Here is an 18,802-nt window from a genome sequence, read left to right as displayed (position 1 = left end):
TGTTATTTAAGCTAGTACACTGGAATATAAAGCTAAGAGTGTTAAAAATACTGGTAAAAGCCCACTTCCGCAGTCGTATTGTCCAATTTCAGGTGAAAACACGATCGCAATAACTGTATGAAAATACATTGCTCCTATTGGACGTTGGTCAGGAAAAGAAAAAGAAATGTATGATTCCAAAAAACTTATTATGCAGAATTGTATCAATGGGATTCCACTGCACCGTAATTTCGAGCTTGCATTAAATCTTCATGTCTGATCTCACTGTTACAGATTTCTTAATACTAGAGATCACATATGCATTATGCACATTTAGGCTTACTTGTAGGTATGTGTAGCTGCGCTAGTCCACTTATTTGCAAAACTGTGACCTTCTGTACGTACTCTTGGACTCTTTTCAGTATGTACACTTGACTACTGGGAATATTAGTACGGCTCTTGTGTTCTCTTCTGTGACCTCCTTGACTTGTGAGTGTGGCTTTGCATGCGTTCATGTTTATAAAGAGGCCCTTGAACACCTTTCAAGCCAACGTTTTTCCATCGCGGGTAGCGTAGATTGATGGTTGGAAAGATAAATACAACAAGGGTTGCAGCGATAGGGGTACACAATCAAAATTATTCAGCTGAGAAATTTCAAAATACAGAAAAATGCATGCCCTCAACTCATATTTTGCATGGTCTTCTGTCCCCATTTTTCTCATCTACTGACCTATCACCTTGCTGCCTATAGTAACAGCCCGAAGTGCCTACGTGACAGATGCTCACACTCCATGGTTGCCTACATGTTATATTTTCAGGGACTCCAGTTACTCCAGTGATGACACTGGTTGAGCAACCTAGGACTGTGCAATATCTCTTTTCTTCAGTTCAGCCACTGTTGTTCAGGTTTAGTTCAGTGCAGCACCACAAACAACAAAAAGGGTGCAGAAACAATGATGCACCCAGATGGGAAACCTACACCATGAGAATTATGTGCAAAACAAGGCAGTGAGGCGACAAAGCTGTTCATGGAGGTACAAAAGCAAAAAGAGAAGCTTTTGTGTACAGAGGCAAGAGGTATGCCACCATACCAGAGGTGAAAGAACAGCCAGCACCCCCTCCTAGTTTTGTAGTTGTGATTTTTTTACAGCCGTATCTGGTTGCATCAATATAAAAATTACAGCAAACAAGAATAAAATAATTTATTAATTTATTACGTTTCTGCTGGAATGCAATGGCTATCTACAACTCAGTTTTTAACCAATCACGGAGCACTGAGTTGTGACGTCGATGATGGTTCTGGCAAGTGCCACTGGGCGATGATGCAGTCGGCAGCAATGTAGTGATTTGTTTGCGTGATAAAATATTAAATATTTCTATATCAGTGCTTTGACCTATGCTAGAAGCATCGCCAAATGTCAGTCTACACAGCCTGCAACAGAAAGATGGTGCTTGAAAAGTGTTCGAGGGACCCTTTAAACGGTCTTGTGTTTCTTAGGAATTTTCGTTCTTTCAATTTCTTGATTGTTCTGTGCCACCAAAACCACCTAAAGCAAAAGCAGCCTAAAGGTGCCAACCTCTCGTTTAAATTCCTATTATTTCATATTACACCTGAACTGTAACATCTCTTTTTCGAGAAAGAGTATGATAACTGATTTTCTTTATTTTTTCGGTTTTGTTCATCCCGTTCTCTTCGATGCACTCAACCATATTACGGAAATTTTGTCCTCACAGATAGCCGTCGCATTCTTTTGAATGCGACGGCTATCTGTGAGGACAAAATGCGATCTGTCTCGAATATTATGACTTTACAGGGCAAGAAAGCCAATGCCGACTTCTATCATCCGCTGAGCACAATTATTCAACCACAGAGTGCGAGCGCCTCGCTCTTGTGTGGGCTGTGGCGAAGTTTCGTCCATACTTGTACGGACGGCCCTTCTGTGTCATCACTGATCACCATGCGCTCTGCTGGCTATCCTCGTTCAAGGACCCCACGGGACGACTCGCTCGATGGGCGTTACGCCTGCAAGAATATACCTTCTCCGTGGTATATAAGACGGGACGCTTGCACCAGGATGCCGATTGTTTGTCCCGCTAGCCCGTCGACGAACCAGCTGATGCGGACGCCATTGCTTGCGTTTTCTCTGTGTCCCAGTTGCTTGAAATCGGCAACGAGCAACGCCGCGATCCTTCATTACGAGCCCTCATCGACCATCTGGAGTCAACCCCAGGCGACGCCTCTCTCCGGATGTTTCTCCTTCAGGAGGGGACATTATACCGCCGCAATCTCGATCCACACGGCCTTGACCTTCTGCTCGTAATTCCATCACACATGCATTCGACTGTCCTCCAACAACTTCACGACGCTCCCTTGGCTGGACACTTGGGCATCTCGCGCACATACGACCGTGTACGCTGTCGATTCTTTTGGCCGGGTCTCGCCCGCTCCGTGCGGCGCTACGTTACCGCTTGTGAGCCCTGTCAGCGCCGGAAGAAGCCCTCCACACCTCCAGCTCCAGCCGATCGCCATCCCACCGGAACCCTTTTTCCGTGTTGGTCTAGACCTTCTTGGACCGTTTCCTCTCTCGGGCTCCGGAAATAAATGGGTCGCCGTCGCTACTGATTATGCTACGCGGTACGCAATCACCAGAGCCCTTCCGACAAGTTGTGCTACTGACGTTGCTGACTTTCTGCTCTATGACATCATTTTAGTGCACGGTGCTACGTGCCAATTACTCACTGACCGTGGCCGCAGCTTTCTGTCGGCAGTCGTCGAGGACATCCTCCGCTCCTGCTCGACAAAGCACAAGTTCAGCACGTCCTACCACCCACAGACCAACGGCCTCACTGAGCGCCTCAACCGGACCATCACCGACATGCTTTCAACGTCCGTTGCGACCGACCACCACGACTGGGATCTTCACTTACCATATACGACGTTTTCGCGTATAATTCATCGCGTCACGACACCGCCGGCTATTCAACATTCTACCTCCTTTATGGCCGAGAACCCGCGTTGCCCTTGGACACTTTGTTGCCCTCGGCCACACGTTCAACCACTGAATACGCCCGCGACGCGATCGCACACGCCGACCACGCGCGCCAGCTCGCCCGCACCCGTCTCGAGGCCTCACAGGAGCATCAGAGACGCCTCTATGATTGCCACCATCGCGATGTGCACTTTACTCTGGTTCTCTGGTGCTTCCCTGGTCACCCATTCGACATGTGGGCCTCTCCGAAAAGCTGCTGTCGCGCTACACTGGCCCATACCGTGTGGTGCGACAAGTGACCGATGTCACGTATGAAGTCATCCCCGCCGACCTGTCAGCGTCATCGTCGGCTGCAAGTGACATCGTTCACGTGGCGAGACTAAAGCCATACCAGACACCTTTCACCGCGGATGTGTAGATTAAGCACCGGGACGGTGCTTCTACTGCCGGGGGTGATGCTACGGAACAGCCGCGCCACAGTGAGGCTGCACTGAGGAGGAAGAAGACGACGTGGGCCCGCTTGATAAACCGTCGCTATTTTGGCCTTCTGTTAGCTTCCGTGTAAATAAATTGTATATAGTATTGGGCTCCAGCAACACGTAACAATATCATCAGCGAATCGCAAGTTACTAAGGTATTCTCCATTAACCCTTATCCCCAATTCTTCCCTATCCAGGTCTCTGAATACCTACGGTAAACACGCTGTGAATAGCATTGGAGAGATCTATCTCCCTGCCAGATGCCTTTTTTTTATTGGAATTTTGTTGCTTTCTTTATGGAGGACTACGATGGCTGTGGAGCCGCTATAGATATCTTTCAGTATTTTTACATATGGCTTGTCTACACCCTGATTCCGTAATGCCTCCATGACTGCTGAGGTTTGGACTGAATCAAACGCTTTCTCGTAATCAATGAAAGCTATATATAAGGGTTGGTGATATTCCGCACATTTCTCTGTCACCTGACTGATAGTGTGAATATGGTCTATTGTTGAGAAGCCTTTACGGAATCCTGCCTGGTCCTTTGGTTGACAGAAGTCTAAGGTGTTCCTGATTCTATCTGCAATTACCTTAGTAAATACTTTGTGGGCAAAAAGAGAAGGATTGGCCACCCTGCTGCAGTACTTGGCTACAACCTCCTGTATGAATACAACAATCAAACAGAAGTGTAACTGACGTTAAAATAGACAGCGTACCTGTCCAAGCACTCGTCGACACTGGAGCCCACGTATCTGTGATGAGTGCTAGCCTACGTAGACATTTAAAGAAGGTCCTCACTCCAGGAGCTGCCTGAGTGCTTCGTGATGCTGACGGCGGCGTGCTGGTTGTTCTTGGAATGTGTACTGCATGTTTAAGTGTAGCCAGCCGCCATACTTTTGTTCTCTTTGCTGTGATCGACAACTGCCCTCACGATGTTATTCTTGGATTGGACTTTTCATCTAATCATTCTGCTCTCATTGACTAAGCAACCGGTGTTCTTCATTTAGAACTGCCTCAACTCGCCAATGCTCCGAGCACCGCCCAACCACACTTGTGCTCACTTCGTGATGTGCGTCTCTCAACCGAGGCAGTTACTTACGTCACTTTGACTGCAAAGCCACAGGTTCCCGGCGGCGAATATGTGCTTTGCCCCATCGTCAACATGCTTTCGAACCGGAACGTTGCTGTTCCGCATACGCTGGTCAGGGTTACTAATAACGGCGTCGTTCTACCACTTCTGAATTTCATCCTGTGCCCTCAAGTGATTCTGGCTGGCATGTCCTTGGCCAGCGTTTCTAGTAGTTCCGAATTTGACATTGACAGTCTGAATGCAGAGAGTGGTTTATTAGCGCCAACTGCAGCTCACAGCTCTGGTACCTTTACGGATGACTTCGTGAAAATAATTGCACCTGACCTCACTTCTGCACACGCCACAGACATACATCACCTACTTGAATCGTACAGTGACATCTTTGATTTCGGCGACAGGCCTTTAGGCCAAACATCTGTAGTTCACCACCGTATAAACACTGGACACACGAATCCTATTCGTCGGCGTCCCTATCGGGTATCGCATGCTGAACGTCGAGTCATCCAATCAGAAGTGGACAAAATGCTCCGCAAAGGGGTCATCGAACCATCAGCCAGCCCTTGGGCTTCACCTGTCATCCTTGTGAAAAAAAAAAAAGGTGGTGCCTGGCGTTTTTGCATTCATTATCGTCACTTAAACAAGATCACGCGAAAAGACGTCTACCCACCATCACGCATCGATGGCGCCTTGGTCTGCTTGCACGGAGCTGAATACTTCTCATCCATTGATCTTCGATCCGGCTACTGACAGATTTCAGTTGATGAAATGGACTGTGAGAAGACGGCCTTCATCATGCCGGATGGTTTATATCAGTTCAAAGTCACGCTCTTTGGCCTATGCAATGCTCCTGCGACATTTGAACGTATGATGGACTGTCTTCTGCGAGGCTACAAATGGACCACCTGTCTTCGTTACCTTGACGACGTTAGTGCTTTTTCTCCCACGTTCGCCAGCCACCTTACCCGACTCGCTACCATTCTTGCGGTCTTCTGAAAAGCAGCCTCCAAGTGAACTCCACGAAGTGTCAATTCGGGCGCCATCAGATTACCGTGTTGGGGCACCTCGTTGACGCATCCAGTGTACAACCAGATCCGGAAAAAGTATGCACCGTTTGCAGTTTCCCTGTGCCACATTCTGCTTCAGACGTGCACTTGCTTCGTCAGCCTGTGTTTGTACTTTCGCCGTTTCGTCAAAAACTTCGCCAACATTGCTCGGCCTTTGACAGATCTTCTAAAGAACACACCATTCTCACGGGGCAAGGAGCAGGCTCACGCATTCGCCGCTCTCATCGGGTTTCTGACCACCCCTCCCATACTTGCCCACTTTGATCCATCTGCACCGACCGAAGTCCACACTGACGCAAGTGGCCATGGCATCGGTGCTGTTCTCTCCCAACAACAGAATGGTACCGAGTGCGTGATTGCTTATGCCAGCCACCTGCTGTCACCTGCCGAGAGAAATTACTCCATCACAGAGTGGGAGTGCTTGGCTTTAGTTTGGGCTGTTGTCAAGTTCTGGCCATATTTGTACGGATGCACTTTTTCGGTCGGTTACAGTTACAGTTTTTGGTTACAGACCACCATGCACTCTGCTGGCTGTCTTCCCTCCGGGACCGGACAGGACGGCTTGGTCACTGGGCTTTGCAGCTCCAGGAATTTTCATTTATTGTCAATTACAAGTCTGGACGCCTCCACAAGGATGCTGACTGCCTCTCTCATCACTCTGTGGATCCTCCTGAACCTGCTGCACATGATCCGGTGACCTGCGTGATGGCTTTTATTGACATGACCAACATGCACGCTGAACAACAATGAACAAATCTTTAGTCCATCATTGGCAGAGTGCAATCTGGCAGCACCGACGGCACGTGCCGCATGTTGGTGCGGCACGATGGCATCTTCTACCGCCGCAATATCAACCCTGAGTTGCTTCTTGTCTTTCCTCGTCACCTGCGATCCATCGCTCTCGAACAGCTTCACGATGCACCGACGGCGGGACACCTTGAAGTTTTGCATACATACAACCGCATATGACGCCGGTTCTTCTGGCCGGGTCTCTACCGTTCTGTGCGTCGTTATGTTGCAACTTGCGAATTGTGTCAGCGCCGGAAGAAACCTCCCCTGCCACCTGTTGGACGACTCCATCCAATTGAAGTTTTTTCTGAACTTTTCTTTCGCGTAAGCCTTGACCTGCTTGGCCCTTATCCGACGACGACTAGACGGACTAAATGGATCACCATCGCTACTGATTATGCGACACGCTAAGCGATAACAAAGGCGTTGCTGACTAGTTGTGCAAGAGACATCGCCGATTTTGTCCTCCACGATGTCATTCTCCACCACGGTGCACCTCGACAGTTACTTACAGACCGCGACCGCTCGTTCTTGTCTCGAGTTGTCGACGACCTCCTCCGCTCTTGTGCCACTGGGCACAAGCTGTCCACCACCTACCACCCGCAAACGAACGGTCTTACAGAATGTCTCAACCGAACACTCAAAGAGGTGCTGTTGATGTACGTCTCCAGCAAATCACCGCGACTGGACGCTATGCTGGCCTACATGACATTAGCGTATAACTCATCCCAACATGACACCGCAGGATATTCACCCTTATATACTTTGTATGGTCGTGACGCCACATTGCCGTTTGACACCATCCTCCCTTCTGTGCCATGTGTTGGAACTGAGTACGCTTGTGAAGTCACTGATCGTGCTCACATGGCACATCAAGTCACCCGATCTCGTTTATTAGCCTCGCAGCATATACAAAAAGAGCGTTACAGCCGGTGCCATCGTGATGTTACGTTCGCCCCAGGTGCTTGGGTGCTCCTTTGGTCACCAAGTCGTCGGGTCGGCCTCTCCCAGAAGCTTCTCTCTTGCTACACAGGGCCTTATGAAGCAGGCACGTACGCAGGATCTTTTTTCGGGGGGGGGGCACCCAAGGTAACTTTTCAATGCAAATGAAGGGGGGGGGGGGTACCTTTACTAGTACAAATATGAATAACGACCGCCATTTGCCATAAAGACGTGTAAACCCGTAAAAAAGAAATGAAATAAGGTGAATCTCATAGGTACGCCTGTGAGATACACCTCTCCTTTACTTGGCAAACAAGGAACCACATCAAATGGACTCGCGTGGGAAAGAAGCGCAGGAAGAACACTGCCAAGAACAAGTAAAGAAGCGAAAGTGTAAAATTAAGATTTCTGTAGTAGCATACAGCTCAAAAAAAAAAAAAAAAACAGCAGTTCGCAACCAAGACACACGTACTGCACGGGGTTGTGTTACTCCTCCAGCCAATCACAGAAGCAAACAAAATCGTCGTCTTGTGGCCTTTTCAAAATGGCATCATACTTGATACCTCCGGAGCGTCTGCTGTTCTTGAAGAGTGTTTTCATCGACGGAAGCAATGAGGTGTGCAACAGAGTGTATACAAAGTGTATGGAGCCTAAGCATTTCACTCTTCGAAAGTCTACCTGTCGTCATTGCTCAGTGGCTATGGTGTTGGGCTACTAAGCATGAGGTCGCGGGATCGAATTCTGGCCACGGCGGCTGCATTTCGATGGGGGCGAAATGCGAAAACACCCGTGTACTTAGATTCAGGTGCACGTTAAAGAACTCCAGGTGGTCAAAAGTTCCGGAGTCCTCCACTACAGTGTGCCTCATAATCAGAAAGTGGTTTTGGCACGTAAAACCCCATAATTTTTTTTTTGGTCACAAACATCAGCAGCCACTTGTATACACAACACTATATGTAGCCACAAATTCTAGATTATGTTCCACATTTTTACAGAAAAATGTTTCATTGCCTCATTAAATTTTTCAACGCAGGAGGCTAAAGAAGTTTCATCTCCTGTCAACCTCTCTGCCTTACCTCACGTACTATTTCCTCTCTCTATATTTTTCCTCATAGCCACTGTACTTAGTAGCTAGATTTAGCACCAGTTTAAAGCACATACAATATAATCTCGTTGATATGTTCCTGTTATGTACGTTTTCCTGGCACCAACGTTCGCAATCGAGAACACAAAAAATCACCCAATAGAGTTATGCTCATTTCTTACCGGTTCATACGTTCCTGGAAAACAATTTTTCGGCATCAACGTTCAATATGTCGCCAAACTGCAATCATATGATACATTTTCCGGCCACTAAATCCCATGTAAACAAGAAAAAACGCAAAGCACGCATGATCGTGAACAGTATATGGCTATCCGCCACGGCAACTTCACTGCAATACTCTCCGGGGTCTTCGCACGTGGCATTCACAGCTATCACCACCAAACTTAATGCGATAAGCATCTTCGCCTGTTTCACAGCGTTTGGTGCCGTCAAAAGCTTAGTGCACACTTTTAATAGACGATAACTGAGACGCACCACCGTTACCTACAGCAGACTGTGATTGTATACGTTTTCCGGCCCCTAGGTCCCATGTGAACAAGAGAAGTGGCGAGGCGCACGTGATCGAGAACAGTTTATAGCCGCCCATCTCATGTGAAAATGACGGCGCGCACAGTTTCTTATTCCGGTACCAGCAAATCTCCGCCCGAGTCATCGCATGCCGCATTCACAGCTATCGCCACCAAACCTATTGCGATAAGCATTTTCACTTATCGGTTTTACAGCATGTGGTGCGTAGTGCCGTTGGTAGTGTACTGCGTGCTTTTAGTAGGCGATAATCAAAACGCGCCGCCATTCCCTGCTGTAGGCGGCACGATGGGGGCATCATGTTTCGCTTCGGGGAATCCGGCGTTGCCCGCCAGCTCGATTTCGTTTTGGTTTCCCGTTGCCCTCTTAAAACACCACACAATAGGAAAACAACACCACCAGCACACCACCAGCTCAACGTGCGGTGGCATCTCGTGCAGCAAAGATTCATGCGACATTTCGCATTACATAGATGTCAACAATACTTGAGTCTGCCAAATTTTTTTAGTTACTTCAGATCGTACGTTTTCCCGGTTCGTACGTTTCTCTCGCGGTTTTTTTCCAAGACGTATGAACGAGGTTCTACTGTAACAAACATGATTTGTGTGTAGATGTGCTGTCTTCACGTTTTTGAAGGTAAAGCCCAACAGTTATTGAAAAGTTAAAATGAAACAACTTGGCAAAATGTCTTAGCTCCTTATGAATGCCGTAACAAATATTCATTGTAGGGAGCAAGCCCTTGTTGTTGTAAGCAGAAACCTAGGCTGCGTACAAGCAGTATTTCCAGCTCAATATTCAAGCTTCACAGGCCAGACAAATTTAGATGTCTTGTGTTTACGATGACAAGGTCTGTACTATTCGTGGACAATTGAAATACAAACAAGTTAAGGCTAACTAGAACACATTCTTTCCTTCCTGCTTTTGCCAATACATGGATTATCAGCTTGATTTCCACTAGTACACTTAGTGAGGCCTACACCAACTTTCGTAGCTAGATAAGTAGCGGTACAAGATCATGCTTTCGAGTTATCACCTGGGAAAAGTGTTCTACTCTGTAATTTCTTGTTCAAATTTCATTTGCCGATGACTACACACATTGCAAAACTTTGGAAACTTAAAAGGCCAGAGCAGTCACAATAAGGCCTACCAAATAGTCACAAAGTAGCATTAACAGGTGGTTGCGTTTTTTATGTTTACTCACACTTCCCGAAGCTTGCAGGTCTCTGCTAGCTGAATGGTCCAAATCAGGTGGCAAGCCAGCACAAACTTTGTCAATAAGTTGCTCCACTTCAGCAGCTCTTCCGTGAGTAACATCTCTCACAAAAGTAATTTTTGGAGCTTTGCCAATGAAGCCATTCTTGATCAATTCTGACCTGAAAGTTATTCCACGTGGTTTGTAGGGCACAACACTGACACACAGCACTGACACGCAGCACTGACACACAGCAACTTAGTTTTGCATATTCTTCTTCTAGCAAACATTCGAATGCTAAAAATTAGCTCTATCAACTTGTTTTGCCGAACAGAAAATAAATAATGACTACAAACAAGCAAGCAATGATCTGAGAAAAGAATATGGTTGTGAAATAACTCGTAAGAAAAATAAATCATCTAACAAGAGCACCCAATGCATGCAGATAAATATCTTACAACGATCGAAATTTTACACATTGATAGCGGCAACCCAAACACAATTATGTGGATCTAAATATACAGTAGAATCTTGTTAAACAGGACCTCAAGGAACAGGATAGTAATCTTCCGATAAACAGGAATTCCGTTTATCGAGAAAGATGTGCAGGGGTGCAGCACTATATGTTATACACCCTCTTAACACTGTTAGAAATGCTGAGTATTAAGAAGTGGATGAAGCAGTTAGTTAAAGAATACCGAAAACAACAAGGTGCTTAGCACTTATTCTCAAACCAGTACAGTTGTTGCCAACTAATAATTTGGATTCAGCAGGGATCGTCTACAAGTCCAAATAAATGGAAGTCCAATATAATGGATTTGCCAGAAGTTAAGTAGTAGTAGTAGTATTTTATTTCACAAGTAATGTTGGAGTTACATGTTAAAGAAGTTTTACAGCTGGAGGTCCCAGAGTTCAGAAAAAGCTGACAGGACCTCCTATTATTACATAAATAGGGTAACCTAAAAAAAGAGAGCAAGCACTAATAAAAAGTGTGCACATGTGAGCAATCTAAATACTAATAAATAGGTAAATTGATTATTTCTAGCGTGATTCCAAGAGACATCAAACATGTCCACTTGATATTTTTGTTTTGTTTTTATGCGAAGCATATTACTAGAGCTCAACCCAGCTCCTCAGGCGCGGCGGTGTCGCCTTCAATACCACGTGACACCGTGACGTCACGACAGAGGAGAAACGGGGCTCCAACTCGCGCCGTCGCTCGCGGCGTCGCGGCGGTATATAAGCAGCTGCGCTTGTTTCTAGGTGGCTTTGGCTCAACTCTTGCAAGATGGGCTGGGTGGGAATCGAACCAGGGTCTCCGGAGTGTGAGACGGAGACGCTACCACTGAGCCACGAGTACGATGCTTCAAAGCGGTACAAAAGCTGTCTCGGTAAGCGTATGGTTATGTGTATGATATAATGATCGCTCCCGAGATCCGTGTTTGAATTTTCCCAATTGGCTCCTCTTGAGTTGTTTACAAAAGCAAGATCTGGTGTGGAGTCCCTGCTTGTGGACGTGCTACAACGGGTGGGATACGCCGGATCAGTAATCAAGCATAACCCCAGATCCATGGCAAGACTCCATAGCCCCTCTCCCTTCTTTGTGTTCCAAGTGTATCCCCATGTGTGATAGGGAGCATTAAAGTCCCCTCCAATAATGAGCGGGGAGTTTTGGCAACCGAAAGCACCTTGTTGAAGAGTGCTCTAAACCTCTATCTCATGTCATTAGGACTGCTGTAAATATTCAAACAGATATTCAAAATCTTACCTCTGTTCCTTTTAAGAATTATCTCAACTAGAATAAATTCAAACCTGGAATGTCTAAGATAAATATCATGCTCAATGTATGGCAACTTTTTGTCAATGAGGGTCGCCAACCCCCTCCCCGTTTTTTTGTCTGTACATATAACTTTGTACCCAGTAAGCATAATTTCGTCCGCTAAGGTTTCCTGCAGCATAATTACTATTGGCCTGGCCTCAGATGACCTGATCACCTGTCGCAGCGCTGCTTTTTTGTGTTGGAACCCGCGACAATTCCATTGCCACACGTTAAATCCATGATTACTGTCCATTGTTATTATGTGAGGCTGCCTTTCTATTACCCGCTACTTTCCTCTTTGTGATGGCCCCCGACAATTCAGGAATGGACTTTATACTATCCGCCTCCGATGGCAGATACTCATCGTCGTCATCCCCTCGCGTCTCAATTTTCCTAAGTCTTTTCTCTGCCGTTAGCCTCCATTTCCACAATTTGTCCATTTAAAGTTGGTCATTTCCACTGTCTCTCTTATCGCTTTAATTGCATCTTTTATTTCACTGAGGGCTGAGAAGACTGACTCATCCTCGGAACTCACCGCCCCTTTTTTAGGGGCAGTAGAGCTGGATTCCCCTGGATCGCTGCTTTTGCTTACAGGTCTATCTATCTCTACTCTAGCAGTGCTCGACTGCTCTTTTTTACGAAGCTCTACTACCTGCCTGGTCAATTCTTCATTAGCTTTTCTTAAAGAAGTTACTTGTTTAATTAATTGCTCTATTCTGGCATCATTGGCCAGAATTCTGGCCCATTCTGTGCAATAAAGCTTTTGGTTTATTTTTTAAATGCCAAAATCAGCATAAAGCATTTTTTAACTTTCCTATGCATATACTTACGTGTTCATAAGAAGAAGATTGCAAAGAAAAAAAATTATTGCGTAGGTGTTTTGGAGGTTGCCTTCCTGCGGAAGCTATTGCGAGAGGCTGAGGATAGTCGCGACCCCAACGAGGTCTGCCAGCACTGCTTTACACACCTCAAGGAAGTCCTGTCTTCATCTAGTGACATCCGCGTTAAAGTAGACGAGGCATTCCTTCAGGAAGAAGAAGCGATTGATGACTTGAACAGGTACGTCCACCTTCTGATGTTTCACCATTGAAGCTGCCATATTCCATTCACAAACACAGCAGACGCTCTTATGGAAAGATAAAATGGGCCAAGATTGAAACTATTGTGGTGATGAAGATACGCTCAACTTCAAGTGCTGCATACAGAAGCGTCAGTACACCTGAACCGTCTGTGACAGAATGTCGTGCACGCGCTGGCTGGTTATACAGAGGAATTGAAGCAAGCGTACGAAGCTTCAAGGCCCTATCAAGAGCACCTCCGTCTCTTAACCATCGTGCCACCAGAAGTTGAAAACAAATGTGGGAGAGCCCAAACAAGAAGGATGTTGTGTCAGTCATCACGAACGGCTAGAGAGAGTACATCTCAAAGCAGTTTATGACACGTTTTATCTGCGAGGCGTTCCCTATGCTCAAAGCAGCTCGCCCCAAAAGTGCTATCGCCCTGCCAAAGTTTTATAGCCTGCATCCGAAATGGGTGCTGGTCGCACCACAACAAGAGGTTTGCGTTTATTGCACTAATGCCAACCTTTGTGTCTCCACGCTTGAGAACGTAACCGCCATGGAAATCCCATTGGAAGGCATGAAAGCACAGTGCCTTTGCGGCTCCCCAACCACAGATTGTGTGTTAAGTGAATGCGAGTACTTCCCATGGAGTGAAAGCCTCACTTTGGCCAGTCTGGGAATGGTCGATGAGGACGGGGTCACATTTTCTGTTTGGCAAAGCGGCGACTTGATCAAGAAGATGCTGTCTGCAACCCTTTTTGTGAAAGAGCTTGGCAAATGGGTGACCAAATGGATTCCTCACAAATACATACGCTGCACTCAAGTTGCGGCTTCATGAGGCAAAGAAGTGCGAGCAGTGCGGAAGCATCATACTGGATTTGATTTTGCGGAAAGCTGGACTGGACTGTCCTTCTCTCAAATGAAACACAATTGTGCCATTGGCACAAGAAACAAATCTCCACTTTCACCTGTGTCACCATGACAAGGAAAGCAACAAGCAGCTTTGCTGTCATAAGCGACAACATGCATCACAATGCAGCGCATGCCTGCTACGCCCTAGGTAGAGTGCACAAAGTGTTAGATAAAAAAGCACCCATCTACTGTCCCGTTACATACGTCAGCAATGGTGCAGAGAGCCATTTTAAAAATAGGACCAACTGCATGAGTTGTGCCACGTCAAGCATACGTCCGTGAGGCTACCGGGCATGGGAAGACTGCCTGTGATGGTGTGGGTGGACTCCTTAAGCACTAAGATTCCCTGCACAACCTGAGATTTGCAAGCACTGCCTCCATTCAGCCGGCACATGAGATAGTCTCCCAACTTAGCGGCAATCTCAAGGATGTGTCCCTGCTTCATGCGCCTGCTGCAGCCATCAAGGAGCATCGTCAGCAGAAGCCAGTGAAGTGGAAGTCAGTGCCGCGTGTGCCGGGAATTCAGTCATGGAATGTATGGATGCGTGCTCTTTTAAATACTAACTGCAAGGGACACGCAATAAGTTTGTTTGGGTACCACAAGTAGTGTCGAGTTTGTTCTCTCTTGCATCCCAGAAAACAAAGCAGAAAACACGTTCTCTGTCCTTGCCACAATAAAAACCCAGGTAAACTTTCCTTCATTTATGACAACCATTGCCTTTTCTTTTTTTTAAAAGAGAGTAAATTTTAACAAACCAGAACGAGTCATCGCGGCACTAAAGCCAGCACGCTCAACATGGGCCACTTTGGCCCATTATATTTTGTGAATAAAGCAAATGAGGAAACATATTGTTGTACCCACATTTTGCCGGACATAAGCGGACCTCCATCCAACATTTTATTAAAAATTAGAACCCAAGCTTTCCTTTTTTTGAAGATGAGGTTTTTTTTTACTTATTTATTTACTATTTCTTTTTTCTCTTGTGTTTCATGTAGAAAGATAATATTTTATATAAATGTTGCAAAGAAAACATTCTATGTTTGACACTTTCTTTCAAGTTTCTGTGTGAAATAGAAAATGCGTCAAGACAAATCAAAATTTAAAAAAGTTTCTGATTTGGGCCATGTTTGGAATCTTTTGCATTTTTTTTCGTCTGTAGACAGCATAAAAAAAACACCTGGAACTAATTTACTGTGAAGTGTATTAAAATGAGCAGAAAAGGTTTTCGACAATATGTTTAGTTTGCATTTAATTCAGCCGTGAAATCAGAATATATTGTGGTAAGCAACAGGACGACACTCGCGTCGCTACCTTCAAATATTTTTTTGGCTCGCTGGGAATGCTTTTCAGGAATAAAAGTTTTGGTTCGGCACAGTTTGAATATTTCTACATGACATAAAAAAAACAGAGAAAGCAAAAATAAATACATCAAGGAGACATACATGTTTCATCCCTCATGGAATCACCCTCTAACAAAATCATTATATACAAAGGATAATGGTAATACTACGTAATCAAAGCGCAAGAAAGTGAACAAAAAGTATAACAAAAAACAGTATACAGGAAAACTTTGTTAATACATACTCACTTAACAAGTAATTCCAGTTTAAATATAGTCAAGATGAATTCCCCGCCCTATTGCCATTGAACCTTATGTACTGGTTGACCACCTAAGTCGTAGTCTCTTAACGCATGCCACATGGTTAGTGTGTGGTATTTACTTCATTTTTCGGCGCATACAAGCATGGCATCAGTGAAATGTTGTGCACGCAGACCACGGATAGCAAAATTGCGGCGCACGGACCTTTCCCGGATTGCAGTCACCACCGATACTGATGTCAAAACATGATAGGCATGACGCATTTCCTGATCTCATGGCTTCTAGCACTTCCATGTCATCGCCATGGATCACCACATCGCTGATGACCCTTCCGTATCTGACACGGTTAGTGCATTGACTGTCATGAAGGCATTTGGTAGAGAAGTGGAGCCTGATAGAGAAACTGGCTCGCAGCCTTGCAGAGTTTGAGGATGCCATCATTGCTGCGGCATGTGAAAATCAGTTTTCTTACTGCCTGCTCGCAAATAAAACTTGTCTCCATACGTGTTTGAGTGAGAATTAACACGTTTTTGGCCAGTAAGTCGATAGCCACTCATCTGCCATTGTCAGTTAATTAGTACACTGCTTCGTGTGTATTTGATCTACATTCCTCGCCAACTATATATTAATGAGGTTTTATTGTAACATGAATAATCAACTTCACATAATATGCAAAACTTATTCATTGCCTAAATATGAATTAGCTATACAAAAATCATAAACACTCAGAAATGACATGTTGGCAGGTAATTAGGAAATTGTAATGATCTACTCAATTCCTTTTATTCACCAAGTGGTGCTGCTTTTTGATGTGGGCAAACTGTTAGGTCACGTGACATTTTAACGCGACAGCGTTAAGGAGCTCGTGTCGCAGAAAAGCCGGTGTCGTCGGTGTCGGCGTTGGCCGTGAGCGAAGGCACTTCATAAATAAAAAACATCTTGCAAGATGGGCTGGTGGGAATCGAACCAGGGTCTCCGGAGTGTGAGACGGAGACGCTACCACTCAGCCACGAGTTCGTTCCTTCAAAACGGGACAAAAACGCCTCTAGTGAATGCGGCGTTGCCTTAGAAATGTGCCGTAGAAAGTTATACTGCGGTGTATATCGGTAATTATGACCATGTAACTTACAAAAGTCGCCATTTCACGAGTAGCGAAGTACGTTCCCGCTATATTTCTTCTGCGCTCTGCGCACACGCAGAGCCATCTTGCGGCAAACACAGAAGACCCCCTCCTCGCAATGTACGGCGCTGCCCCGACACGTGGCGCGCCACTCGCCCCATGATCGCGTCCGCCTTCATGGCGCTTTGGGGCCCGGCTATCTGTGCCGATTGCGACGTTTGGCTGGCGTAGCGCGTTTGAGTAGCCGGTGCGAACGGGGTGCGATAACGCTATCGCGTTCCACTCTTGAAGGCGAAGCTTAAGCGTCCTCCAATTTTTTTATTGTCCATGGGCTTTCTTTATCATCCCAAAAAAATAAACGGGCAAAAAGTACAGGCTGAAAACATGCCAGTTTCTTTTTTTTTTATTTTATGCAAAGTCTTCATTGACAGCTTGCCATACAGAGCAGTAATTAAATAATTGCTAATTTCAATTATTTAATCAAATGAATGGCATCAACAAAAAATTACTGGCAGCGGCTCTACTCAACTGTGAATAATGCGCACTTGGGTATCTTGGCATAGAATGGCATGTCTTTTTTAAGAATGTGATACACGAGAGCTGGGACACCCTGTATACATATAGTCAAACCCAGCTGTAACGATGTGCTTTGTGTGCACAGCATTTTTCAATATAACCGAATCTGACTTTGTATAGCAAGCTTCTGTGATATGTTCGTTATGCATGGGCTTTTTACCTACAATTGAGTGCAACAGATTTGTAAGTACAATGATGGTACAACCGTGCTGAAATTTCCCAGCAACCCATTTCTCGTAGCAGCACATGTAAGCAGTGCAGCATCCAAGTAAAACCCAATAAACAATGAAAGCATATCCAGAATGAGAGCTACAAACAAACAAACAAGGAAAATTACAGAAAGGGGGAGGAAAACGACAGCATATCACATGACACTGGTTTGGTATGGATTCACTGGTTCAATTAGTTGGCGTTCGATATGGTCAATGTTAAGTTTGTTGCACAAGATTTACTTTGCACAAAATTTTCGTTAAACTGTTTTGTGTGTTCTATATGGGACCAGAGAAGTCAAATTTAAGCAACACCCTCTCGCATGTGGCAGCTGGGAAACTCCACTGCAGTACTGCATGGGCGCTTGCTACTTCAACCTACCCTGCTCAAGCTTTAAAACCTTGAGAGTCCGCAAGTTTGTACTACAGTGTGCAAAATATTCTAGCGCACTATTTGCTGTGAGATTAAGGCGAATCGCCACCTGCCATCGGAACCACTAGTAGTGTGGATAGCTCATCCAGTCGTCTGCTAACCATCAGTGTGTACACATGCATGTTGTGGTGTCTTAAACATGCTCTTGGGACAAAGAAATTGCAATACTGCAAACAATCAAAAGGGCATTTACTGTGCCTTTTATACACCAACCTAGTCAGCTGAAGTATTGCCAATAGAACATGTCGATGGGAGTGCGCCGAATCGATGAAGTCCGATTCGCCATGACCGGACAGCAAGCAAATATGTTCACCCCCATGCTGGACGCCAAAGCCTTTAGAATCGTTCACGTGTAAGGTCACGCGAATGGCGGCACGTGATGTTCGTCCATCCTGGTGCCCAACTCCGAAGTATTTCTTGGGATGGTCCCCGCAAAGTGTGGCAGCACACGCGGAATGTCCGTGCAGCTCGCCAACCCCAAGCCAAAGAGGTACAGGCTGCTCCCTTTTGCGCCCGAGTAACCCCTCCATTAGGTGGCGTTAACAGCGCAACACTCCCACTATCTCTCGTACTAGTCTGCAACCACAGTGACTGGTGGCGAAGCCGGATTACAGGAGACACAAGCTATGCGGGGGAAACACCAGGGGACGCATGACAGTCACACAATGTATAGCATGGACATCTTGTGAAAAATTTGTTCAGTCGATGTGGTGCACTCCTAATAGACTGCCTATCTCTTTTTGATTATGAAATGAGCATTGGGCCTTATCTGCCATCTCTGCAATCAATAAATTCAGTGTTTACCAGTGTGCAGTGCCCCCTGTGTAGTCAGTCACACACTCAAGTGGACACAGACATTTTAATTTTGTACCGCCCAGCAATATAAGCACATGGCAGAAGGCATTGATGCCATTCT

The 18,802-nt window shown here is 45.7% G+C and overlaps 1 protein-coding gene across 1 annotated transcript in view; it reads right to left on the bottom strand.

Annotated features, from left to right (window-relative positions):
• The window catches only part of LOC126547423 (putative ribosome-binding factor A, mitochondrial), a 47,028-nt gene that overhangs the window by 5,112 nt on the left and 23,114 nt on the right, over window positions 1-18,802 (bottom strand). Inside the window, exon 5 of the mRNA XM_050195425.3 lies at window positions 10,165-10,336. Coding sequence (XP_050051382.1) covers window positions 10,165-10,336 — 172 coding nt within the window. The remainder of the gene's footprint in view (window positions 1-10,164; window positions 10,337-18,802) is intronic.

Source organism: Dermacentor andersoni, chromosome 1, assembly GCF_023375885.2.
Source record: "Dermacentor andersoni chromosome 1, qqDerAnde1_hic_scaffold, whole genome shotgun sequence".
NCBI classification, from domain to species: domain Eukaryota; kingdom Metazoa; phylum Arthropoda; class Arachnida; order Ixodida; family Ixodidae; genus Dermacentor; species Dermacentor andersoni.
This window is presented reverse-complemented; position numbering and strand designations above follow the sequence as displayed.